At 36.9% G+C, this 26,233-nt stretch overlaps 1 protein-coding gene across 3 annotated transcripts in view; it reads left to right on the top strand.

Moving 5' to 3' along the window:
• The window catches only part of USP25 (ubiquitin specific peptidase 25), a 93,959-nt gene that overhangs the window by 55,578 nt on the left and 12,148 nt on the right, over positions 1-26,233 (top strand). For 2 of the 3 annotated variants that reach the window (XM_040054782.1, XM_040054785.2), the window contains 15 exons: positions 568-705; positions 1,577-1,653; positions 2,375-2,448; positions 3,939-4,087; positions 6,333-6,460; positions 7,203-7,298; positions 7,593-7,754; positions 10,182-10,390; positions 10,603-10,673; positions 14,125-14,353; positions 15,588-15,785; positions 17,224-17,363; positions 20,202-20,315; positions 22,112-22,207; positions 25,473-25,651. In XM_040054782.1, the coding sequence (XP_039910716.1) occupies positions 568-705; positions 1,577-1,653; positions 2,375-2,448; positions 3,939-4,087; positions 6,333-6,460; positions 7,203-7,298; positions 7,593-7,754; positions 10,182-10,390; positions 10,603-10,673; positions 14,125-14,353; positions 15,588-15,785; positions 17,224-17,363; positions 20,202-20,315; positions 22,112-22,207; positions 25,473-25,651 (2,060 nt within the window). The remainder of the gene's footprint in view (positions 1-567; positions 706-1,576; positions 1,654-2,374; positions 2,449-3,938; positions 4,088-6,332; positions 6,461-7,202; positions 7,299-7,592; positions 7,755-10,181; positions 10,391-10,602; positions 10,674-14,124; positions 14,354-15,587; positions 15,786-17,223; positions 17,364-20,201; positions 20,316-22,111; positions 22,208-25,472; positions 25,652-26,233) is intronic. The other variant, XM_040054784.2, reaches the window with a different exon arrangement.

Here is a 26,233-nt window from a genome sequence, read left to right as displayed (position 1 = left end):
CCAGCAAAAGAATGCCATAGTCACATGAACTGTTCTTCAAAATTGGGTAGAAAGGAGAACAGGCTATTTTACTTGTGTCAAGAGAAATAATAAAGGTTAGTGTAGACCTTAGAAATTTAGTCTTCAGTTAAAATAAGCTTTGAAAACGTGCCAAATTGTGTGTAGACTCATAAGAAATTCTTCTAGAGGTACAGAGGAATACTAATTTGAATAAAGTAATGCATATTGTTGCAGTGTGTTACTTAAGGCTTTGTAAGTCTTGAGAGAAAAACATTTCTGTCCTAACAGCAACTCCAATTGCACAATTGTCAATTCAGGCCCACTTCAAGACAAACAGTATCATCTAGATATGATTTCAGGGAGTTTTTAGTTTCTGAAATGGAATTTTCTTCCCAGAGAACTGCATTATTTTGTAACACTGACAAGTAAAAGGCATGCAGCATTACCTTGGTAGTACTAGAAGTAACCTTATATATTATGATGTTACTCAGTTTATTGTATAATGCTTGTGGTTCAGTTCAGATTTCTGTTACCACTTTGTTAAATATTTGTATTCTTCACATACAGGAACATAGGAATCTGCCTTTCATGCGTGAATTGAGGTACCTGTTTGCACTTCTAGTTGGTTCAAAGAGAAAATATGTCGATCCATCAAGAGCAGTTGAAATCCTTAAAGATGCTTTTAAATCAAATGATTCCCAACAGGTAAATTCCGTGTATTTTCAATCAAGTTTATGAATGTTTTTATATGGTCATATTGTAATAGGAAATACTTACCGTGGACAACAGAATTCCCAAATATCTGCAGAAAAAGCAACTTCTAATTATCACAGTCTTTGACCTTTACCTATATTATTATATGATTTCTGGTTACTTTTATCAGGAAAAAAAAAAAATCCAGACAACAGGACTATTTTATTTAATGCACTTTCTTCCTATTATTTTAGAAATGAACTTATGGTTCAATGTTCTTGTTTTTGGGATTTAGTTTAGCTTCTAAGTCTGTGGATTTTTAAAAGTGAAATACTGTTCTGATCCAACAGTACATCCAGGGCTATACTGTTAATGTACAGTCCCATTATACTGCTTGTTTAGATACTGGTTTGGAGGGACTAAATATTCATATTCAGGATTATTACCCAAACCTTACAGTTCATATTCTGCTTTTCTTGGAAAAACATTCTGTTCCTTCAGATGCTTTGTTTTTCCACATGAGGTTATATGGCTGAAGTGTTTAATTACAGTTGCACACTGAATTTAGTGCTCGATGAAAGTAATATTAGTCACCACTTGCTAGATACCAAAGGGTTTGAACAATGGGATTCGTGAGATGCCTTTGGACTAGCATGGTGTGAAAGCTGAGCCCAAGTAACAAGGATCACAGGAGAGTGTCACTGCTGAGGAACACCAGAGCCACTCATAAAAAAAGCAATCATGGCATAGTCTTAGGCATTGTGTGATTTGGGAACACTGGTGGAGGGGGAAGGGAATTCTGCTAAACTGATATTGTAAGGTGACACTTTGTTGTGTTGTGTTATATATGGCAACTGATCACTTTTTCTTTTTTTTTTAACAGCAAGACGTTAGTGAATTTACACACAAATTATTAGATTGGCTAGAAGATGCCTTCCAAATTAAAGCTGAAGAAGAGAGGCAAGATTTTTTTTTTTTTAGCTCTGCATGTTGAATGTTTGGATGAGAGAAAAGCAAACCAAATGACCAAAAATCCAATTCTCTGTATGACTGAAAACATTTTGACCCTGTAGTTTGTTGTAGTTCAAAGTTCAAATGTACTTTTTTCCCATACACGTCAATACTTTTGGTTTTTTTTCCACAAGTTGTCTTTTTTCACCATCTTATTTAATGTTAGAAATCTAGCTCTATAAAGTCCAGAATATATAAAAAGTACAGGTGTTCTGTAGATAATCAATTAGGATTTTTTTATTTTAATGATATTTTGGTTTTTGATAGTTAAAATACTTCAAAACATCGCTTCTCTTTCTCATCTCAGAAGTAAATACTCATTGTTTGTATTAGTGAGCATCTGGAAACTTTTTTGAATACATGATTTTTTCTATAAGTTTCAAGAAACAATTTTTACAAGGGTTTTGTATGGTTTCACCACTCATTATTGAATCCAGTTTGCACAGATTGCCTTAGAATGAAAGACTTCTGAAAATTAGTTTTCAGAATATACTCTTTCCTGCAAATATCTGAATGTTATTGTTATTAGAGGAAAGTACAAAAATGAACTAACAGTAAAATGGGCATCATTTCTATAATGAATTCAGAATAGTTTGTTCATAGTTTTATAAACCAAAGGTTATAGCTTTGACTTGGATTTTTTTCCTCTAACACTGTTCCTGTTTTTTAGGGATGGAGAGAAACCAAAGAACCCAATGGTGGAGTTGTTTTATGGACGATTTCTAGCAGTAGGTGTACTTGAAGGTAGGCATTAGAATTTACTTGGACATCTCTGGTCCTGTCTGTTCTGTGCTCGTCCAAACGCACAGGTGACTGATGAAGTTTTAGGATTTTAGCTACTGCAGAACCACACGTGGAGAACACATATATACATTTGTCTGTGACAAATGGTTCCTCAGGTATGAGCCTGAGGAGAAGTGCAGTGAACTGCAGGGATCCACAATGACTGTTTTCATAACCTTCATGAGCTGAGTGTATGTTCTCAGTGCAGCAGAAGTTGGGGTGAGGTGCTGAGGGAAAATGCTTGGAAGAAATTACCGGGGCACTGTTACCACCTACTAATGGTGTACAGAAGCAAGATACTGTATTTCACTGAGCTGTTCTCTCATACTCCCTCTGATTCATTTAATGCAATTTAAAACTTCAGTTTACTGCATTTCTTTCTGCACAATTTCTCATATGGAAAACTCATCCTCCTAAAAGTACCGTTTGTTGGAAAACAAGTTGGTGGAAACCCGCTCAAGGGCAGTGTTGGAGCGAGTGCTAAGGGGGAAGAGACTGTACAACAAGTTTCCTTTTACCTTACATGTATGTAATTAGATCTGCAGAATTGTACTGGTCTCGATTTCCAAGAGGGTGTGAAAGTATTTTTGAGTCATTTTAATGTTGGTGATTCTGTCTCCCATCCAAATGAATGTCATTTGCATTTGCGTGAAGCAGGTATAATCTTTTAAGTGGCTTCCAGGTTATTCCGTGATCTTGAACATGTTTCTAATGAGTTGTCAGATTTCAGAACCATTCTGCAGATTTCTCACTAGTAGCTAGCATTCTTGCTCCTTTATATTTAGCTACTTTCATCCCTTACATTCTCATTTTAATAGAGAAGATATGTAAAAATCAAACAAATGAACAGAAGCTAGAAGATACAAGACTTGTTACTGACTTTAGGTTGAAATAAATTGAAATTCTAGGTTGAAATAATTTATCCCCCACATTTCTCCACATGTTTGCACTTGTATCTTTATACAGTGTTACAAAATTATAATCTTGTTTTCAGGATAGAAATGAATGATCTCTTTCATGGCTTTTTTTTTTTTTTTTTTTTTTTTTGCAAGATCTACTTTTACAAAGGGCTCTTTCATACCAGCAATTCCACTGACTTTGCTGATACAATATACACATGTATTATGAAGACCCTATTTGCAGGGGAAGACTTTGGTTTATATGTGTAAAACTTCCCATACATCTGTGGTGCCAGCTAATTTTGAGTTTTGCTTATTACCAAAAGATGCTAAAACAATATTAAAAATGGGCTGAAGAGGAAAATGCGGTAATTTTCAATATTGCTTGAGCAACATTTTTTAATAAATTGTCTTTGGACATATAATTAAATTGTTCAATAAGAAATTGTGGGTATTGTTCAGTAGAACATATCAATTGACCTAGGATTGATACAGTTTTTTTGAGGTAAATGCTTGTTCTAAAACATTGACTATTTAATTTTTCATGTGAAGGTAAAAAATTTGAAAATACAGAAATGTTTGGCCAGTATCCACTTCAGGTTAATGGCTTTAAAGATCTGCATGAGTGCCTAGAAGCTGCAATGATTGAAGGGGAAATTGAATCTCTCCATTCAGAAAACTCTGCAAAGTCTGGTCAGGAGGTAAGTGCTCCTGTGGACTTCTCTTGGCATGTTGTTGTTGTGCCCTTTATTTTTTCTTTGGGTTTCACGTCTGGCTTTTATGGTTCACGGCACCTGCTGTATAGATGGGAATGCCCATTGCCTGTAAAGGCTGAGCTACTTTCTCTTTACACAGCTGTTCATGTTTCATCACAGTTATTTTAAAGATGTGAAATCTTAGGAGGTTTTTTCCTACTTGCCTGAAAAGTTCAGGTGCAATTTCTTCCTTGATGTCAATCTTTTGCAGTAGTGAAGTGTTGCTTCATTTAATTATATCAAAGTATACATGGGGTTTAATTGTGAAGCCTGAATAGTGATGCACCCTGAAATCATCCTCAAGTCAGAAGTTCTGGTGCCAGTTCTGTGTTTTACAGCAAATGTTTTACGGCATCTCTTTTACAATGGGCACATATCCTGAATTATATTTTGAAGAAAACAAAATCTCATAAATTTCTTGATACAATCCCAAGTTTAGTTTCTTCATGCAAGGTGAAACCTTGTGTGTACCTACTACGAGAGCACAATTGTTGATCTTATGAACTAAAGGTTGTCTTGCAGTTATAACCTATGTGTATTCATGCATAAAATGTCAGTTCTGTTATAAATGCTTGACTAGAAATGTCAGCAGTCGGGAGTTGTGGGGCTTTTTGTTTTGTTTTTCACTTGTAATATTGGGAAACTGGGAAACAGCAGGATGGTGATGTACAGGTCTATACTCTGAAGCTCTGAGTTCTGTGAAATTGTCAGCTTGGCTTCTTAGCATGTGGAAATAGAAGTGAAGTAGTCGTATGACAGATTGACAGTGGTGGAAAACCAAGAAAAATGATGTATTAAGTCCTATTCTAGAAAACACATTGTTTCATTATTACCAGGGCCAAGTAAATTGGTTATGTTTCCCTGAAATAATCCATAGTGATATTGCTTCTTTTAATAGCTATGTTTAAATATAATGCCTGAAAAATGTTACAATGCATTGGAAGTTTTGGAAGTACTAAAAAATTCTGAATTTCTTGTATCTTTAACATGGTCTGTATCAACTGCACAAAGGTTTCAAGTAACTTTTCTCTGAGCTGATTGATATCACAGCTTAAAGAGAATAATAATGTAGTACTTCCAAGTGTTGAAAGATCCTCAAAGTAACATTCTGGTTTTTTTCCTTATTCCCACCATTGACTCTAATAGGATATTTAGCTTGATTATTATTTGTAGTAGCAGTAGTAGTAGTATTGTTATCATGATACCTAAAAGCCTCAGTTACAGAGGAGGGTGTCAGCAAGTGACCTAGTGTAGAAACAGAAAAGGAGACATTCTCTGTCCTGAGGAACTTAAATCCTGCTTCAAGAGAATTTCAGCCATGAGCACAGGCTGTTTTGCCAGGTATTATATAAAAACACTATTCAAGAAATTTGGCTGGGTAGGAGAACTTGAACTGAGCCCTGAGTCAAATGCCACATCTGGGCTATGACACTGATGACAAATATGTGTTAATGTTGTCAGCAGCAATCAGAGAAACTTCAGGTGATGGTTAGACACTCAAAACTTATTAAATGGGTAGACTGTGGTTTTTATGTTTGAGAATGGAGAGGGGCAAAAATATCTTCAGTGCTGGAACTGGAGCTCAATTTGTATTATAGTTGAGAAACAATGTATGTAAAAAAAGAAAAGACGACTATGGCTAGACCTCTGCTGAGTAGTCAAAGACAAATGAGGTAAGATGTTGATAGCAGTGATTAGAGACATGAGTAGAAACTTTAAGCTGTTAGTATGGAGGAAATGTCAAACACTTGCTGATCATGTTTCAGAGGGTCAGAAGCTTTGAATGATATCAGGTGAATGAAAGGATCAGAAAGCTGAGTCTGAGAGAACTAACAGTGTAAACAACCCTTTCAGTATCATTGAGGAGTTAAGGGAACAGAACAGTTGGCAAGGCAGGTATGCTCAAGCATGAGCTGGCTTTTGTATGAGCAAAATCAATGTGAGTGGAACAAGTATTTCTGCCTCCTCTGCTGGAAGACAGTTAGCAAAGCTCTTTTGGGCTCTCATGGGCAACAAATGGTCTGTGTTTACACTGAAGGGAGAAGGTGTTAGCATTGGAAAACCTATGCTGACCAACTCTCTAAAATCAGTTTCTCTCACAGCTGTGCTGGTCTGCAGGTATTGTATCATTATTACTTAATTTCTGCTATTGGAAGGCATTAATTTTTGGGATTTCTGTTTCTTCATCCAGCACTGGTTCACAGAGCTTCCTCCTGTCTTAACTTTTGAGCTGTCAAGATTTGAGTTTAATCAGGCTTTGGGGAGACCAGAGAAGATACACAACAAATTAGAATTTCCTCCAATTTTGTATCTAGACAGGTACAGTATAATATTATTAAATTCTAGTGTGAACATAAAATAAATCTTGTAAGTTTGTTAAAGTTGATGAGGTGTCATGCTCACTTGAATCATAGTAAATTTATGTTCTATTTATACAAGTTTGAGTTTTCGTGGGTTTCATCTGTTTCAGAAAATACACATAAATCACAATTTAAGACATACTGATGCTTTGTGTCAAAAACCTGCTTCCACTTTCATTTGTTGCTAGGTACTTGTGTACACAAGCAAAATACTCTGAAAAATCACACTGTTTATGGGTCCATTTGGGAAACAGGGTGACAAGTTGGATATTTTGTGGTGTTCCAGATAACTCTTCAAATGTGCAGTCAATTCTCAGCATGAGTGCATACAGTTTCTCTGTAGAGCAGAAATACCAGGATGGCTTTCAGTTAGCTGCTGAATGTTATTTGTGAACCTAAATAATGAAACAGGAGTATTGCTCTGTGGTTGCACTTGAACTGCTTAATTTGGAATCTCTAATAGTGGCTTTCTCTAATAGTGGGATGTCATCCTTGGTATCAACAGAGCTTTTGACACTGGGGGAAAAAGCATCTTCTGAAAGTTGTGGAAGGAAAGACTCATTTTCTTCTCAGTTCTGTTTTAGTGCTGAGTATGTTGTAGGTTCTAGAGGGTGTGAGTTTTATTATGGCTGATGGAAACTGCAGTTTCACTGTTGGGATGCTGTGGGCTGACACTGCTTTCCAAATTTCATGTTTTACAGGTACATGCACAAAAACAGAGAAATAACAAGAATTAAACGAGATGAAATCAAGAGACTCAAAGAGTACCTCACAGTTTTACAACAGAGATTAGAACGGTACTATAGATAACTGTGTAAATGCAAATAGTTTTATGGGCTACATAGAATAACTTTTTGTGATTATACACTTTGTGTGTAGTTATTTACCTGAGATTTCCTCTCTCTATCTCTTTTTTTACTCTTTCTTTGGAAGCTATGTTGTAAGTGTTGTAATTCTGATTCATGAAATATACTAGGAAAAGTTTGTTTTAATTAATTGCAGTCAATCAGAAAAAAAAATAATTCTTTTTTTAATTTTTTTTTTTTTTTTAATCTGTGAGTCATGGCATTAATATGTTTTGTGGTTAACAGATATTTAAGCTATGGTTCTGGTCCTAAACGATTCCCCTTGGTAGATGTCCTGCAGTATGCCCTGGAGTTTGCCTCCAGCAAGCCGGTGTGCACGTCCCCCGTGGATGACCTGGGTGCCAGTGCCCCCGCCAGCAGCACGCTGCCACCACAGATCCCCCCCAGGTAAGGGCTGCCTCCTGCTCCTCGGGGCAGAGGCCAGAGCAAACCAGCCTCTGGGAGAGAGGGAGCACATTCAGCTGCTTTGTTCACCGGCCCAATAAAACCAGGCATCTCCTAAGCGGGGTATTGTAAAGTTTCTGCTTGTTTCTTTCAGCACGGCAGGCTTAAATAAACAAAAATCTTAATGACCTGGGTTTGTCTCGTGCACTTACAAAAATGTCTTCACAAGGAGATTGCCATTTTCAGGCACAGCCCAATTCCATCTACAATTCTAAATAGACAGAAGATTCTGGTGAGGTCATTGATTCCCATGTGTATTGTTTAAGAATCTGAATTGGGCAGTGTGTATGTGCTGCATAGCATCAAGGTTTCTGGTGTGCAGTTTATTTGTTACGTTTTGCCCGGGAGCTAAGCTCCTTTTCTGCCATGCAGTTTGCATATCTTACCAAATTTGTCAGAAACCTAAATAATCTGACTTCTTAAATGCGGAGTAGCTAAAGTACTAGAGAGATAAATGTGCAAGAATGTTGTTTTTCTCCCTATTTAAGCTACTAACTCAGTATAGGGGATTGAGTTGTACGTTCAGTCAGGTTGCAGATGATGCCCAGCAGAAAACGAGCCAGGGGGTGCTGGTCAACAGTGGCTGAACATGAGCCAGCAGCGCCCAGGTGGCCAAGAAGGCCAATGGCACCTGGCCTGGATCAGCAGTGCTGTGGCAGCAGGACCAGGGCAGTGACCATCCCCCTGTGCTGGGTACTGCTGAGGTCACACCTCAAACCCTGTGTTCACTTTTGGGCTCCTCACTGCAAGAAAAACATTGAGGTGCTGGAGTGTGTCCAGAGAAGGGCAACAGAGCTGGGGAAGGGTCTGGAGCACAAGGCTGATGAGGAGCAGCTGAGGGAGCTGGGGATGTTTGATCTGGAGAAAAGGAGGCTCAGGGGAGGCCTTTCCACTCTCTCCAACGGCCTGACAGGAGGGTGTAGCCAGGTGGGAGCCAGCCTCTTCGTAACAAGTGACAGGACACAAGGAAATGGCCTCAAGTTGCACTAGAGGAGATTTAGATTGGATACTAAGAATTTTTTTTTTCACTGAAAGGGTTGTCAAATATTGGAACAGGCTGCCCAGGGCAATGGTGGAGTCATCTATGGAGATGTTTAAAATATGTATAGATGTGGGACTGAGGGACATAGTTTCGTGGTGGACTTGGCAGTGCTGGGTTAATGGTTGGACTTGATCATCTTAGAAGTTTTCTCCAGCCTAAATAATTCTATGATAATAGATCATAACTTTGGATAAGTGGACATTAACAGTTTATAATATAGCTTTGTAAATGGTATTTGGACAGTAGGGTTCTGTCTTCTGGGTCAGTCAAGATTGTTAAATTTGTCATTCAGAGAAGTGAAGTGCATGATTCTAAAAAGGCTTTAAAAAGATTTCCAATGCTTTATTGATATAATGCCAGCAGAAATCCCTATGACTGATAAGAGAAGACAAACTTTTAAAAGTTAATATTGCTTGCGTGAAATGCAATATCCAAAGCAGTAAACTGCTCAAACTCCTATATAGGAAGTTTGTTCTGTAGAAATATAAGTATCGTGGCTTTTTTTGTCCATCTGTAGAAAAACCACAGCCTGTTAAATGGAATGACATTTTTCAGCTCTTAATGTTCTCAGAACTTTCTAAACTCCTGAAGAATCCAAGTTCCTCAGGCTGTTATGACGCTGTACAAAAAGTAAACATTCAGTGGCATACAAGAAAGATCTTCCAATACAGTGTAATTATATAGAGGTGGTCTTGTTGATGGGAAGAGAAAAATCTGTAACAAGTCTTCATTTTTATTATCCTGCTGCTCTTGCAGAATTCTTCTAAGATGGCTGCTTTGCAGTTCGAGTCAGAGTGGTTTGGAACCAATATAGATTGGTTGGTAGTGCATTTCCAGTGTGGCAAAATATCAGATGTCCCTTCATTATTGCTGTTCAGCTAACATAAGTTGTAGGTAGGACATTAGAAAAAGTATATCTGCTAGGCATAAGACACAGGAAGGAAGTTACTGAACTGAGAATTTGTTCTTATTGGATTTTATGGTCATTGGCCATAAGAGAAACTGCTGTGATTTCCCTCTCTGCCATTTGGCTGTAAATGTTTCAAACCACAGTTATTTACGTGTATGACGGGATTTGAAATTATTCAGTAGCATTTCACATAAAACAAAACTTTGTTGTTGTGCTAATATGTAGTACACCACAAAGCTTTCAGAATTTAAATGCTAATTCCGTGTTGCTGTTGTAGTTACCTGTTTGGATTGCACTTTAGGAAATCGTTGCCTTCAAAACACCCACTTTCAGATGAAAAGCTTATTTTTATGGTGTAACTTTTAGTCTGTCTATGTGATGATTCAGTTTTTATATTTCATGTTTTGAATGAATGCAGCACAATAGAGCAGCAGGGGCCTTCATCATCAGATGTCCCAAGCACATCTCCTGTTCAAAGATCAGTAATACATAAACCATTCACACAATCACGGATTCCTCCTGACCTGCCCATGCATCCGGCCCCAAGGCACATCACGGAGGAGGAGCTGTCTGTCCTCGAGGGCTGTTTGCATCGCTGGAGGACTGAAGTAGAGAATGACACAAGAGGTAATGCCACACACTGGGGAATGCATTTGCTGTAGGAAAAGATTTGTGCAAATGGGGGAAGTCTTTCATCCAAGAGGGTTTAGTGTTTGGCGTGTAGATAAATGTACCACGTGTGAAATGCACCCCTGTTTGGCTTTACGTGAGATAAAGATGTAGTCATATGCAGTTATACAGCCCTGTGGAAAAGAGCTTCTTTCTTCTTTGTCTTTCAGATTTACAGGAAAGTATATCTAGAATACATCGGACAATTGAATTGATGTACTCTGACAAAACAATGGTCCAAGTAAGTACAATTTTGGCATGAGATATTTGAAAATAGATCCTTTTTGGCACTTTTAAAAAGTTCTTAGATGCCTGAAAATAGAGCAAGTACACAACAATTATGTAGTGTTCTGAGAAATTTCTTTGGAAAGTCATAATGGGTTTTGTAAGCCCTTGACTTGTGCGCAGTCAGATGAAAGACAGCTTTACGGTATTTTACAGGTGACATGCTTAAATTTAGGCAAGTGTGGTGAAAAGCCCAAATATGTTCTATCTCTCATCCCCATTTTTTATTTGAATGCAGATTTGCACAACAAAATTTTCTCGCCCTGATTTGCCCATATTTCTCAGTAACCTTACAGCTTTAAGGTGGCAAAGCATTAGACACAGGAAAGTACTATTTACTTTGCTGCTTAGTGACACTGTGTATTACAACTTCCATGCCAATACATGGAAATTCCAGGCTCCTGATTTTGATCAGTAGTTAATCCCAGTGAGTGATTTTGTTGTTATTGGCTTGTGGGTTTGTTTTTTGTTTTTTTTTTTAAATGTTGTCTAGATTATGTATCAGTCACAACTTTGATTATTAGTCTAAGCTGTCTTTTAGCAGATTCTTATTCTGTGTGATCTGAACAATGTTCGTAGAATGTTTTACTGTGGAGTTGTGGCTCCTTTGCTGTTTCTTATGTTCACATACTCATGTTCTCTCACTCTGACAGGTTTTAAGGTTAAGGATTACTTCCTCTGTTATTTTCTGTTAGTAAAAAGACCTATTTTCATTCCAAGTAAGATCTGTTCAGCTTACAGTTTTCCTTGAGGTATGTTTTAATTTTGTACACGACTTCTAATAGTTACTGGCAGCTGAATTCTGATGTTAAGGATTTCAGGCAGATTTGCCTAGATGACTTCCTTTAAGCTTGCTACTAGCAGGCACTTTTTTTCCTTAATACTTGTGTTATAAAAAGAAGGCCACAGGCTACGTGTCATCTAAATTTATTAAATTAAATTAATTTATTAAATTAAAATTAATTAATTTGGTAACTTGCATCTGAATAATCTACCTGTGTTAGCTTAGGTATTGCAGAAGTAAATACCTTTGGATAGCAAAGATACTAGTCAGCTGTCATTACAAAAGAAAAAAGAGATAACTTAGTAAAACACAAAAGTAGATGCTAAACCCATCTGAAATCACAAGCTGGAAGGGAAGCTGCCCTTCTGCAGCTCAGCTGGTTTGTCCCTGTGGCTGTTTTTGGCATAATAGGAAGGAGGCAGGTACACAGAGTATCTACTTTGCCCTGCCTACCTCTGTCTCTGGGTGATTTTATAGCTGGGTATTGCCCCATTCCCTGGGAGCAGTTTCACAGTGTTATGTTTCCCTCTGCACAATACAATTGCAGGATTGCAGTCTTGAAGTCAAGTTCTAGGTGCATAAAACTAGACACATTTTTAAGACAAACATATAATATTTGCAGGCCGCTTCCTAATGTATTTATGAACTATTTGAGAATCTGTCTTCTCCTTTTGTCCTTTTGGGTTCTAAGGAGACACAGTAGTCCATAAAACCTGTGTCAAATTGTTGTATGAAATGCATTCCCAAAATATTTATTATTTCATTCTCCTGAATGAATGTTTCATCAGCTGTTATTTCTTTCCTTCCTTCTGTGAACTTGCTGTTGGGAAAGAAGCACAACTGTTTTTTCTGTGGGAGTTCATCTTGGATATAGCAGCTTTGACATACCTGCTCTGTAGCTACATGTGAGGCTCCATTCCTGCCTCACAAGTACTAAGTGTAAACTAAGAAGTTTAATGCTACCTACGTTTGTGTTGCCTTGTGCTATTAATTACTGTTGACATAATGGCTTATCACAAGAGATGCCTGTTGGCACTGAACTCACCTGCCCCCTGATCACAGACCTCTGGGGAACCTTCCTGAGAGCTCAGTGTGGTTGACTGACAGCTGCTTCTCCTGACTTGGAGGAAAGGGTGGGGACCCTTAAGGTGACCCAGTTAGCATGGTATTAAGTAAAATGATTTAAATTCAATGGGGATTTTTAGTACCTGATTTTAGAGTAAGAAAATTTTATTTTGACAAAGTCTAAAGAGACACATTTTTTTAAATCACGATCTGCATACATTTTTGTGCATATCCACAGGCTTGCAGTCATTTCAAGGATGACTGCAAGCCTGTGTATATGCACAAAAGATTTTAATGCTTTCACACTGGTTTAATAACAGATGTTAAAAACCCCAGAGCATTCAGATTTAAGGACTTGCCAGGATTTCTTCTGTGCATACTTCTTGTGTTTGGGAGATTTAGAGTGTGGTCTGGTCTCTGGAGTGACAGGCTGTTTGATTCTAGCTGCTGTGCAGTCCCTCTACAGTTCAAGGGGAGTTGCAAAACCTCCAACACTTGCATATAGCCTGGAAGAGAATGATCAGGTTAAAAATAACTTCAAGGAGTATCTCCAGTTACAGTTACGTGTTCATTTATGAGCGTTGTAGTACTCAAATGATGTTTGTGAAAAATACTGAGTACAACTTGAGTTAGAGACTGTTTATCTTCAGACCAGACTGTGACACCAGTACAAACTAGTTTTGGGGTTTTTCATCCCAGCTGAGCTGTTGTCATTGAGGCACACCACATAGCAGGGAAGCTCAGCTTTAGCTATTGTGCTAATGTGCTATTCCAGCAGGTTAAAATGAATCAATCACTAAGATGTTTTCAAAAGACTTGTAACTGAGGAAGAACTCATTCATTCTGCTTCTCTCTCTCTCTCTCCTTTGGTATCCCATTGTTCTTACTGGTTGGTTTACAGATGTAGCCTGGAATTAATTTTACACTGATCCTAGAGACTTCTATCGTCCTTTGCTTCGGGAGGAGCAGAGGACTTTTTCAGGTCTTCCATGATTTATTTAGCTTTTCTTGATACAGTTAAAGTACTGGAAAACAGTTGTATTCCTATTCTGATGTGGGAATTTTATTTTTGTGTAACTGAAGTAGATATTAATTTAAATGAATTCTTCTACTGTCACACAGAAAACACTGAGTTTATTACCTTGAATCTGCATGTGCCTTTCCAGACTTTTTGACAGGTTTGCCAGGTCGGAACTGAAGCAGAGTATTGACAGTCAGGGCTGACTTAATTGAGGGTTTTTTTGGCAGATACAGTGAAGGTAGGAATATTAAAGAATTAAGAAAAGAGAATGCATGGCACTAAAGACAGCAGAGTAGACATTTGTCATACACTAATATTTTTAAGATCTCCTGTTACTCGTAGTGGTAAGTAATGTAGTTCCAAGTCCTCATGCTTAGTGGGTTGCTACTTTTACTTGTTTTTCATCTGTGTTTTGATGCTGATTAACTTTACTTCATTTATTTCAGTTACTTTTATTTCATGTAGCACTTACTGCTGGCATACAATAGGCACTAAATGCTGTTTTGACATTTATTTTATTTTCTGGTTTTTTTTAAGGTTCCGTATAGGTTGCATGCTGTCTTAGTTCATGAGGGTCAAGCGAATGCGGGACACTACTGGGCATATATTTATGACCACCACCAGAACAGATGGATGAAATATAATGATATTTCTGTGACAAAGTCAACTTGGGAAGAGTTGGAACGGGACTCTTTTGGTGGTTACAGGAATGCCAGTGCATATTGTTTAATGTATATCAATGACAAGGAACAGTACTTGATACAAGGTAATTTTATTGGCACACATTCTGCATGATTTAGAATAGCTGAATATATTGGTAAAGCAAACTTCTTTCAGATGGATTTCCAGATTTTTGAAATGTTTTTAATAGTTATTGAAAGTTTTATTCTTGCTCTGAATTGTGTTTTTGTGGGTGAAACAACTGCTGTTCAACTTACAGATCATTAAAGATAATGCCAATGTTTCAGCATTATTAATACAAAAAAACCAAACTGTTTGCTAATTTGTAAATATTTTAGAGGAGGGATTGGAGAATTTTGGAGGCTTTTTCTCAAGATTAGAAGAGAAGTATGGAAATAGAGAAATGAGCCTTTTGACAATAAAATCATTATGTAGCTGCTTTTTTCCCCCTAAGCTTCAGAGCCCTGATACACTCTAGTGGAGCGTGGAAACTTGAAAGCTTCTGCAGTAAATTGAAATGTGAATAACTTAGCTCTACCAACCACACATCAAATCTTAGTAATACATGGGTTGGGTAATTTTTTTGAGGTCGTGTAGGAATATGCAGCTGTAAGGCTTTGTATGGAAGTGTTTAAAGAGAGGACAGAGATCCCTTTGCATGAAGATTTTGATAATGGTAGACATCTGTCTGTGAAAATGTCCAGAGAGTCAATAGAAGATCATGGAAAATAATTTGGGTTCCTGTTTTTTTATAGGGCAGAAGACTCAAGTTCTCATTTATTCAGTTTTTAAATGAGAGCCACTATTACCCTTGACATTCCTAGGTTGCCAAGTTGGTGATGCTCTTGCAGCCATAGGGTCTTTGGGCCCTGTAGGTTGCCTGCGCCATTCCAGTTAAATCTGAGACCTGCTCACTGTGGGACAATTACTGCTGCTGGATCCCCTGGGATCTGGGATACCCCTGCAGAGACCATTCTCAAAGCAAAAGGAAGATGATTCAATTTAGCTGGTGTTCTTATCAGCTGGCTTTCAAAATTCCTGTAGGTCCACTCTCCCACTCTCCTTCCCCTTTTCTCTTGGGAAGTTTAGTTGTGTCCAGCTATCTGTGGCAAAAAATCGTGGGGATTTTGATTCTCTGAATATTCATACAGAGTGCTCCACAGATAGTGAAATTAGTTAAAACTAATAATAGTTTTGGGGGTTTGGTGTTCCACTGTACATTTCTGGTAATTCACTTGAGGATATCTGTTGAACATACTTTCTACTTTCTTTTGTCCTATTCTCTCTTTTTCTGAAACTTATATTTCATATTACTACAGAGGAGTTTAACAAAGAAACGGGGCAGATCCTTGTTGGAATGGACACGCTGCCTTCTGATCTAAGGGATTATGTCAAGGAAGACAATAAACGTTTTGAAAAAGAGCTTGAAGAGTGGGATGCAGAACTTGCTCAGAAAGCACAACAGGAGAAATTGTTATCTCAGATACCCAGGGCACCAGCACCCTCACCTGCTCCAGGTTAGCTGCTTCTACCTGTTTGGAATGGGAATATGACCAAAAATCACTAGGGCTTGTATATGTCATTTTACAATGTAACAAAGGAAGAAAAAGTTAATTTGTGTAATCTTGAATTATAGCTATTTATTTGGCCAAGGTAACTATACTTGAAGTTTAGCCTGTTGGGGTGGGTTTTTGCATTTCATTTTTTATTTTAAGAAAATAATTATTTATTGATTCTTCTGCCTTATCCCTTCCAGTTGTCCAGAGCTTCTTTTTCTTTTTTTTTTTTTTCCCCATAGAAACTGAGGCTTTTTAGGATAGGTCTCACCAGTCTGTTCTGAGGATTTGTTAGACTGTAAATTGTCTATTTCTTTTATTCAAGATGATTCAGTGTGAGACCTACAGTCACATTTTAAATTAGAACAGCATTTAGATCTGAAGAGCATAATGTATTTGGTGCAGTGCATTGCATAGATTTAGCAATAGTAGGGCCTACTTAAGAAATTACCGTGTGGAAATGAGAGTGTTAAAATTGTGGAAAATATTTTGACCAGCAACTGTGAGGCCAATGCTTGTAGGAACCCGGCTAGTAAGGACCACTGGCAATCTGATTATAAACCAGAGCTGCCAGGTTTTTGGTAACAGCCACCTTTTCCTCCATTGCAGTAGGCTGTGTATGTTATGTGAAAGATGACAAGATGAATTTTCTGTCCAGGTGTTCTCATTGCTGTATTTGAGTCCTAAAGATAGAGCGTACGTTTCTCATAACTATGTGTGACTGCAAAATGAGTGTAAGAAGTGCAGTGATTTAATGGCATCGTTTGTTTTGCAAACTCTGCGGAGAGTTGCTTCATCTTTTGTTATGTTTTGAGTTCACAAACGCTTTGAGATTCACGCCATTTCTTTTGTTAGTAATCAAAAGTACAAAATAAATGTTTAGTCTGCTAAAATTTGGTTTCATCATGTAAGGAATATAAGATACTATTTATACTAATCAATTTATTGCTCTCAAGTGGAGGAGACTGAGATCTCCTTTAAGGCAGAAAAATATAATGTGTTTATTATTTTTCAAAGTAAAAATAAATCCTGCACTCAAGTGGCTGGATATCATTCCATATGTTGAGTCAGTATCCCACAGAAACTCCAGCAAGATTCTCACCTTTGTTCTCAGTCATCCCTGATGACTGATTGATGAACACCCCTCACCCTTAATGGGCCTATATACAGGTCAGGTCTGTTGTTCCTAATATAAAATCAGGGATCCGTTTGTAGGGAAGTATTTAAAATTACATGAGATGCAAACGGGTGTAAAGTTGTGTTTGTGAATTGTGCGACCTACCCTGCATTTTCTGTGTGCTTACCTTATCTATGAGACAGTGATCCAAATAAAACTAATCAATTTAAAATTCACGCTTATGTTAACACACAAAATTGTTATCTTATTTCTGTCACTAAGTTCAAGCAGGAGAACCAGAATACTTAGAGCAGCCATCAAGAACTGATATTTCAAAGCACTTAAAAGAAGATTCTGTACAAGCAATCAATAAAGCTTTAGCTGAACAAGAAGATAGAGGTCCAGAAGCTATAATGGATACGGTGAGAATATTTTGAAGCTTGAAATACTTCTTTTGCTTTTATTTTGCAAATGAAAATGATAAAAAAAAACTGATAAAAGGGTGTGAGTCTGGGAACTTTGAACTGAAATTTGCGTTTTCTTCAGGGACTGTCCAACACGGAAGTCCATCCAGAAACGATGTACAATGGTAATGGGTGTAGTGCAAAAAAAATTATTAAGATAGGTTTTCTCTATGAAATTAAAGTGCTTGTCAGGAGTATGGCATATTATTCAAATTACAGTAAGATGTTTGTGCCCACCACCTTTTAAAAATGTTAGATGATCCCATGTACCTTTGAGGAGCAAACATTGACAGTCCCTGTAAAAGACTTGAAAAATTGCTTTAGACATTCAGGTTTTTGTCTAGGAAATTTAAGGGTATAATTGAGTTCCTTTGACAGGCGTGTGGAAATTAGTGTAGCTTTCAAAAATAAGGGGTTTTTCAACAGTATTCCATAGCTTTAATTCAGATTCACAACTTGATGAAAATATTTTTTGTGATTCATAGGATGCCTATATTAGCCCAAAATGTCTATAATAATCCTTGTTGGGTGTTTCTGTTTTCATCTGGTACAAAGTATACTCAGAGGAATGAGACATTAACAATTTTATGGGTTATTAATGAAAGTAATATTTGACATTTTTTTCTTTCAGCAATTTTTTTTTTCCTTCCCTAGAAGTATGTAGATAAATGACAAGTGTGTTTGTCACAAAACTAAGTGCCATTCAAACAATATATGCATCTCTCTTGGAACTGTATCCATAAATGTACAGTATGACTTCCTTAGCTGTCCCTTGGAACCATTAAGGATATGAACAGTTTAAATCTGTTCAAAATGCTTCTCAAGATCAGGTGTGAATCCTCATTAAACTGAAGCTGTCTGGCCCCAGATAACTTACAGTCTTTGAAAACGATGTGACAGCTTGTTGGCAACTGTTGACCTGCTGGGTTTTCCACCCTGTCAGGAAGACAGGGAAGCACACTTCCTCTGCTAAACTGAAATCAAACCTAACAGGGAATCTCATCTAACTCTGGATGAAAAGATGCTCTGCCACCAAAGCCTTAGGCTGCTGCATTTGGCCTTTTTTGAGTGCTCAGAACAGCTTAGTGGGAGGCTGTTTAAAACGTGTTACTCCAGCTGAAAAGGAGCTATGAAGATACCAAAATGCATGATAAAATGTCTTTCATAAGGCGGCTCTCCTTCCAGGGTTTGTGGGTACCATCCCAGTGGGATGTGAAAGAATCTTAGACTTTTTTCCATGGATCAAGTATTGTCATTCAGGATAATGGCACTTGGCACAGTGGTCAGCCTTGGGACTTCACAAGACTGTGGCTGGGGAGCACCATGATCTATTTAATGAGAGAGAGAGAGGAAAAAAACCAAAAACAAACCCACAAATAAACAAACCATGCAAACATTATTTAGAAAGAAATGTACTTCAGCTGTTAAAATGTAAAATAAATTTCTAGTTAATCTGAAGGTACTCTGTTAACCTTTAAAAGCTGTTCTCTGTATCCCCAAATTTCACCTATGGAGAACTGTGCTTCCTTCTCAGTGTATCAGCATGCTTTCTAATTATGCATATGCTTCCATATGCATTTGACATGCAGGCATATATTCCATTATTTCACTTTTTGTTTGTCTATTTTTAAAAAAAAGGAAAGCCAACATCAGCACATATAACAGGATTGTAGGTTATTTGCCACATGTTCATTTTGTCCGTTTTATGCCTTTTGTCCTTTTTTTCCGCCCTCTGCTTGCACAGCTTTTCTTTGTATTTATACAGTATTGGGTGTAAATAGGTATTGAGTATGTTTTTGGACTCTGTTAAAAGATGAGGCTATTGTTACTGTTGCAGAAAAAGTAGCATAGCACTTTATGATTGTTTGGATTAGAGTCAAGGTTTAAGCTCTGCAAATGTTGCAAACTGCCTGTTATTCAATGATAGACCATAGGAGCCAAGACTTGTCTCCATTGTTGTTTAAAACTTAGTTTAACATACCAAGAATTTTAGTGACTCGGATAATCTCCTGATTTTCTGTTTAATTACTCTTCTAAAAAATAAACCAGTTGAATGTAATGCTCCTTTAAATATGATTTAAAATATCTTGGTTGTTAGGGGCTTTTTTCTGATGGGGTTGGTTTCTTTGTTTGGTTGGGTTTTTTGTGGTTTTTTTTTGTTTTGTTTTGTTTTCCTCCGAGAGCATCGAGAAATGTTAGCTTTTAGTTTGTTTCTATCCTTTAGTGTGACTTCATCGGGTATTTCAGATATGAAGTATCTGACCTGACCCTCTTCAAGGATAGACTGGATGGGTCCCTGAGCGACCCGATCTAGTGGGTGGCAACTTTAGGATGAGACGGTTTTTGAGTTCCCTTCCTAAACTATTCTGATGTTTTATGATATACTTAGTAATTTTGGGGTGAAATATAGAAGAAAGGGTCATTCACAGACTCATCCTTTGCCAAGTAACTTAAATTTGTAATGGATATTAGAGCTGTAATACTGGTATACTATCCTGTAAAGATAGAATTAGTGAATAAAGAACAAATGAAATAATTTTAGTAATTATGGCTTGTAATTTTAATTTGTTATGGCTAGTAATTTTAAAATGTGCTGCTTAAAAAATTGTAAGTATCACTTATATCCTCTAATTAGATACAGTTTCTGAATTTCTTCAGAATTTCAGCAGTGGACATCATTGTACTAGATCAGCCTGTCAGTTTGCATCTCTCCATAATTTCACTGTATTTTCTGATGATTATTATGATTATTCTTTTTTTCCCCAAACACTTACTGATAATGGTTTTCTTCTGCAGAGCTCTGATAATGCCCCAGCTCAAGCAGCTCCTACCCAGCGAGTGGTAGAGGTGGCGATCCCTGATGTAGGGACTTTTGTGATTGAGTCAGAGGAGGGGGGTTATGACGATGAGGTACCTCTGATTGCAGTTGTGCGCACCGCTTCTCCTCGGTGCTTCCTTGTGCTGCCTGACGAGAATTTTTGGCATGTTTGCACACTGTGACACCTAACAGACTTCTGCAAAACTAAATGCTTAGCGATTTGTAATCCTTAACGATGTCATAGTTTGTCGTGAAATATGGAAGGAAAGCACTACGAACTCTAATTGGGCACGCTTTGCATGGTACCATTTACACTGGAGCTGTGGAGGTTGAATGTTTGTGTTAGGGCAGGTAGCCTTCAAAATGCTGGCAATAGACTGCACACTGCTGTGTTATTTAAAAGGTGACAGGACACTGAGGGATGTTCTTAATGTTTGTGCTTTCTTATCAGTCCAGTAAAGCTAATGTTCAAGTCTGATCTCTTATTTGGCAAGGTTAAGCTTTTCAAGCATTGGGGATTAAATTAGCCATGGAAATAACCTGAAACTGATATGGTTGGTAGAACTGAATCTTGCAAATCTTAAAAATAATTCAGACTCAGGGGGGTGCGTGTACTTTCTACTACTTGGGGAATAATTGAAAGGCCCATTGTTTTTCTGAGAGATGTTTTTTGCTGCCCAGTTTCAGCAATAGAAAGCAACGCTGCAGGTCATCAAACTGCCCCGCCTTGTCACTGCTTACTCCACGTTTGTTTTGGTTGGAAACAGGGTTGGTGCATCCTGTATTCTCAGGGGTCTGAACATCTGTTCTTGGGGGGGCTTTAGCTTCCTTAGGCAAATAGATATTTCAGGTCATTCTGCCCTGGAAGTGTGATCAGTTATAACTGGGAGGATGGGGTGGGGAATAAAATGGTTTAATTGACATCACACTGAGTTTAGCTCCTCACAGATATGTAGTCTCCACCTTGAAAGAAGGGTGGATTTAACCTCTGATAATGATCTGCTTGTTTGTTTGTTTGTTTTTACTTTTGTCCCCATGCCATTGTCTTTCTAGAGGATAACTTTCTTATCTATTCCTCTGTTCATTTTGTGAGTGTATTCACTTTTTAAAAAAATACTTTTATGTGTGTGAGACTTGCAGGGAGTTTAAGATCCTTAATCATTTGTTGCTGCGCCAGCAATACCTTGGGCAGGGAGAGAGGGAGTGTTTTCCTTTGTTTATAGATAAAAAAGGAGAAAGGCTTTTCTGAGTAGCTTGAATGTATCAAATTGTGTGTAACTGATATGAATAGCAGTGCGAGATATCTTGTGTTTGGCTTAGTGTTTGTTAATTGTTTTGGATTTGATGTTTAAGAAATTGTCTGCAGATGCTTCAGGGATTGATTGCAGCAAGTCTCTTATTTTGACCTTGAAATATGCATAAAATACAGGTAGTATAGTTTACCATGGCTTTAGTGCAGTATATCTGTCGTGTGAGTGGATGAATTTTCTACTTGAAACTTTTTTTTTTTTTAAATCCTTAGATGGCCATGGGTAGTACTCATTCAGTGTGCAGTTTCTGCTTGGTACTAATGCTGAACTGTGCATGTTCCTTTCCTGTGAAGTTTGGTCCATGTAACATTTTTTACACATTTTTCTTCCCTTTTTTTTTTTTTTTTTTTTTTTTTTTTCCCTTTTTGTAAGGTTCCTTTAAGGTTACAGTAAAACTATATTTACACATTCCATGATTTGATTTGCAGAACATGTTCACCAGATTTGTATCGAAATGCCATATCACTGTATGCATGCATTAAGTTGCTTTTTCATCTTGCATGAGACTAAAAGCATATTGAATTTAGTTGTTAAAATATTAATCATTCAAAACTTTTACCTTAAATCCCTTGTGGCAGGTCATGCTGACCCCGAACATGCAAGGTATTATCATGGCTATAGGTAAAGCCAGGAATGTTTATGACAGGTGTGGGCCAGAAGCAGGGTTCTTTAAGGTACAACTAACATTTTCAACTTTTTCTCCTCTGACTTTTCTTGTTAGATATGCTACTCCCTCTACCCCTTTCTGTATATAGTCTTTTACAGCATTTATGTATACTTGTCTATATCAGTCCCTCATTTAGAAATTTCTCTCTTGAAAAACAGGCAGATATTTGCCCTGTTGATATCAGTGGCTTATACACCTTTCTGCATTTTAGCTTTTTAATTATAGTAGTGAGTAACATAATAGTAACATGAAACCTAGATGTGTAATCAATAAAAGTATATGGGTTTTTCTCCTGTTAGTAATAAAACCCATGCCTTTACTAGACTGTGGGACATCAGGATTTTTTTACTCAGGGACTTTTAGTCATTTGTCCTTTATTTCAAAGAGATGTTCTTGGTTTGCTCTCCTTAAAAGATTTTTTTATAAATTTAAATTGCTTGCATTTGTGTCACCACATGAGTGTCAATACTATTTATTTAAGCAGTCTTTTTATTACTGGGAATTAGATGTTAGGCTTTTTACAGTGATTAGTTTCCACTGTGATGCCAGATTTAAGAATATGTTCTTTTTCTTAAGCACACAAACTTCTGAGCACCTTTAGCTCATGGCCTTTTGAATTTTCAGGGTATTAGAAAGGGAATTGCTTTGACATGATGTAAAATATAAAATCCTCTCAAATGTGATTTGGAGAGGAAAAAGAAATTTCTTGCTTGTCATTGAGTAGCAGTCTGTTTTCTTCTTATTTGTTATGGTGTAGTTCCACTAGAAGAAATTCCAAAAGCCACAAAACCCCCAAACAAGCAAACAAACAAACAAACAACTCTAACGTCACCAACAAAAAGTTCTACAACCCCTTGGTTTGGAACCTCATGGGTTGATTGGTTGGTTTGTCTGTTTGCAGGGGTGTTTGAAGTGGATATTTAGAGAAGGGTTATAACCATAATGTGTTTGCAGAGCTGTCTCTGTTAACTGTGCCTGATCTCAGGGAAGGGAGAAACATCTGTCCCTAGCTCTGTTCAGCGAAACTGGGTTTGTTTGTTTGTTTGTTTTCCCTGAATTTATTAATGAGAACATGTAAATTGTTTTTTAAGTTGAAAAAAAATCCTCATTTGATCAAATCACTCCTTACCAGAAAGTTCAATTATAACTAATTATATTTTTTCGTATGAAGGGTGTTCTAATATTTTTAAAACTGAAAATTACTTCAAAATAAAATTATATTTAATGCTTTAGAATTACCAAAACAATGCTCAGTTGAAATGATTTTCAGTCTTTAATTCTGAATCCTTAAAGATTTAGGCTTCACAGGGGCAGAATGTCTTTGAGTGAGAAAATGTTTTGACATAAAGTAGAAAACTTTTCTTACTCGTTTTCTGCTGGAACGTGTCTGTAATAGCTTGGTAGAGGTGAAACACGGTTCATTTTGAAGGGATACATTAGTATGAATAGAAGCAGATGAAGTTGTATTGTTTGGGAACAAAATTTTTGTTTTGGGATGCATCAGATGACATCTCACATTTTCCCAGAACTTACTATAAAAGCTTCTATGATATCTTTTAATGCTATTACTGTGCTTTTATGGTGTTTTGTGTGGGTTGTTTTTTTTTTTTTCTTAATTAAATTAGCATTTTCAGAAAACTGGGGGTGGGTTCTATACCTTATCTAAATGGAACTCCTTTGGTGCAGGTCATTGTTACAGCCAAGGTTTCACTCCCCCTCTAGATCTCAGGTTTAAGACATGACTAACATTCTGATATTTCTTGGTCAGTGATGTCTTCAAATCATTGTTCTTTAACCTATATAAACATCCCACTGCAGAATGTTTCCTTTAAGATCTTTATATAATATTCTCAGTGAGAAAATTAAAGCATATAATATTTTTTCTGCCCCTTTTTGTGTAGAGAAAGTGTTTTTTTTCATTTTGTGTAAGATTTCTTAATCTGTAGAATTCCACATTATTTTAAAAATTATTATAAAATACAGGGTTTGTGTTGCTTTTTTCCCTACTTCTAAGGAATTATATAAAACATTAAATATCGAATAGCAGTTTACTTTTGTTTCCTCAATAAACAAGTTTTAATTGTTAGCCATGTTGACTTTCTAATGGTAGAACTGATGGAAGGTAATAGAAACTCTGTGGCTTTTGACATTTATAATGCTGTCCTAAACATCCTTTTTAATGGTAATGCAAATCATGAGTATTTAAAGATATTGATGAGGAATATTCTCTTAAGTTTTTAAGGTCTCTACATGCTCTGGGTTTAAACCTATATGATTATTAGTCTATATGTTTAGAAATGAAATGTTTAGAAACAAAATGCTATTAGCAGAGGATGGGAGCCCAAATTTCTGATAGTTAAATGCCAGGTATTACAGCATAAAGGTGTTTGAAATACTGAACAGGATTTTTTTTTTTTTCCCTTCTCATTACTGCTTTGGTGCTTTATTTTGTGCATACATAGCATTGAAACTTTGCCAATGTGTTAGGAAATCATCTGATCACATCCCTATTTTCAGAAGGAATTTATGGAATGTGCTTTAACATTTGTCACTGTTTTTCTAATTCTTTTTCTTGTTGCTCCTGTTCATGCTGTATAGTTTTAGTGAGTAAAATCTAATGAACATACCAAATGACCATTAAAACCTAAGGTGCTGGCAGAGCTGAAAAAGTAAATGATTCTGATGACCTCTAAAATTTCTCTAATATTCAGTGAGGCTGCATCTTGCCCCATAGGACAATACCATTGATATTTCAGATATCCTATAATTTGTTTTTGATTGAAAGACATATTTCATTCCCACTTGGTATTTTCCAAATCATACATGTTCACTAAACTTTCTGTAGGTTATTTTTTATTCACGTCTTTGCATTTAACCATGTATTAGAGGTACTTTTTTTACCTTATGAGACTTCAGAAAATTTCTTGAGGACAAGTGTCTGAAATCTTATACTTGTCTTGGGCTCAAAGAAACCTCTCTAAGGATTGGGTAAATCTGCTCTCAGGGAGACATAGCATAGGATTGGAACTACATTTGAAGGGAAGGTTTACTTAGGATTTTGTCAGGCTTAACTGGTGAGAGAAAGTACCAACTTGAAAATTTATCTGTGGTTTTGTTCATTTTCATTTTAGAAACATAATTTAGACTTCTTAGAAGGGTGGTCTGTGGAAAAATTTTATAGACAAAATGCCATGGCGCATAAAGTATCTTGTGTCTGTGGTGTTTGAGTGAAAAGCCAGAAGGAATTAATGTCTATTTTTTTAATCATGTAGGCAATTAAATTGGAATACACACGTCTGCTAAAATTAGCCCAGGAAGATCCACCACCTGAATGTGATTATCGTTTACGTCATGCAATTGTTTACTTCATCCAAAACCAGGCACCAAAGAAGATAATTGAGAGAACATTACTGGAGCAGTTTGGAGATCACAATCTCAGCTTTGATGAAAGGTAATAGGATCTGCACATCTCATTTCCTGTTCATGAATGTTCTCTGATGTGTGGAAACATCCCTCCTTCATATTTGGCTGTGTGTTTGGCTTTATCTCCTAGTTAATAGCTTGCAAGTTTACTTTGTAAAATAGATCATTTTTATAAAAATCCCTGCTAAAAGAGTAATCAAGAGGTTGAGTTTCTACTCATTTAAAATAAGTAGAAATGCTCATTGTTTATAATTTTGCACTTCAATTTCTGTAACTTCTTTCACTGCATTTCCTCACTGCCCTGAAAGCCAGCAGTAGAGATCAAAGCCTGTCCAACTGGGTAACTGGCTTGAGGGCAAGACAATGTCTCTCTTCCACTCCAAGTTCCATCTACTTATTTATATAAATAGGTACATTGAAAGTTAGAAAACACTCTTATTACTGTGTAGGGAATAACCTAAATTCCTGCAAAATAACTGTCCAGGAGTTTCAAACTATCTGAAATTTAAAATTAAAAGAGACTGAGCAATGTGGAAATTTAGTGAAATAAAATAAATAATCCTTTAAATAGCACAGGCCTCCATCACACATACTTCAAAAGTATGCCCTC

The sequence above is a fragment of the Hirundo rustica genome, chromosome 2, assembly GCF_015227805.2.
Source record: "Hirundo rustica isolate bHirRus1 chromosome 2, bHirRus1.pri.v3, whole genome shotgun sequence".
NCBI lineage: Eukaryota > Metazoa > Chordata > Aves > Passeriformes > Hirundinidae > Hirundo > Hirundo rustica.
This window is presented reverse-complemented; position numbering and strand designations above follow the sequence as displayed.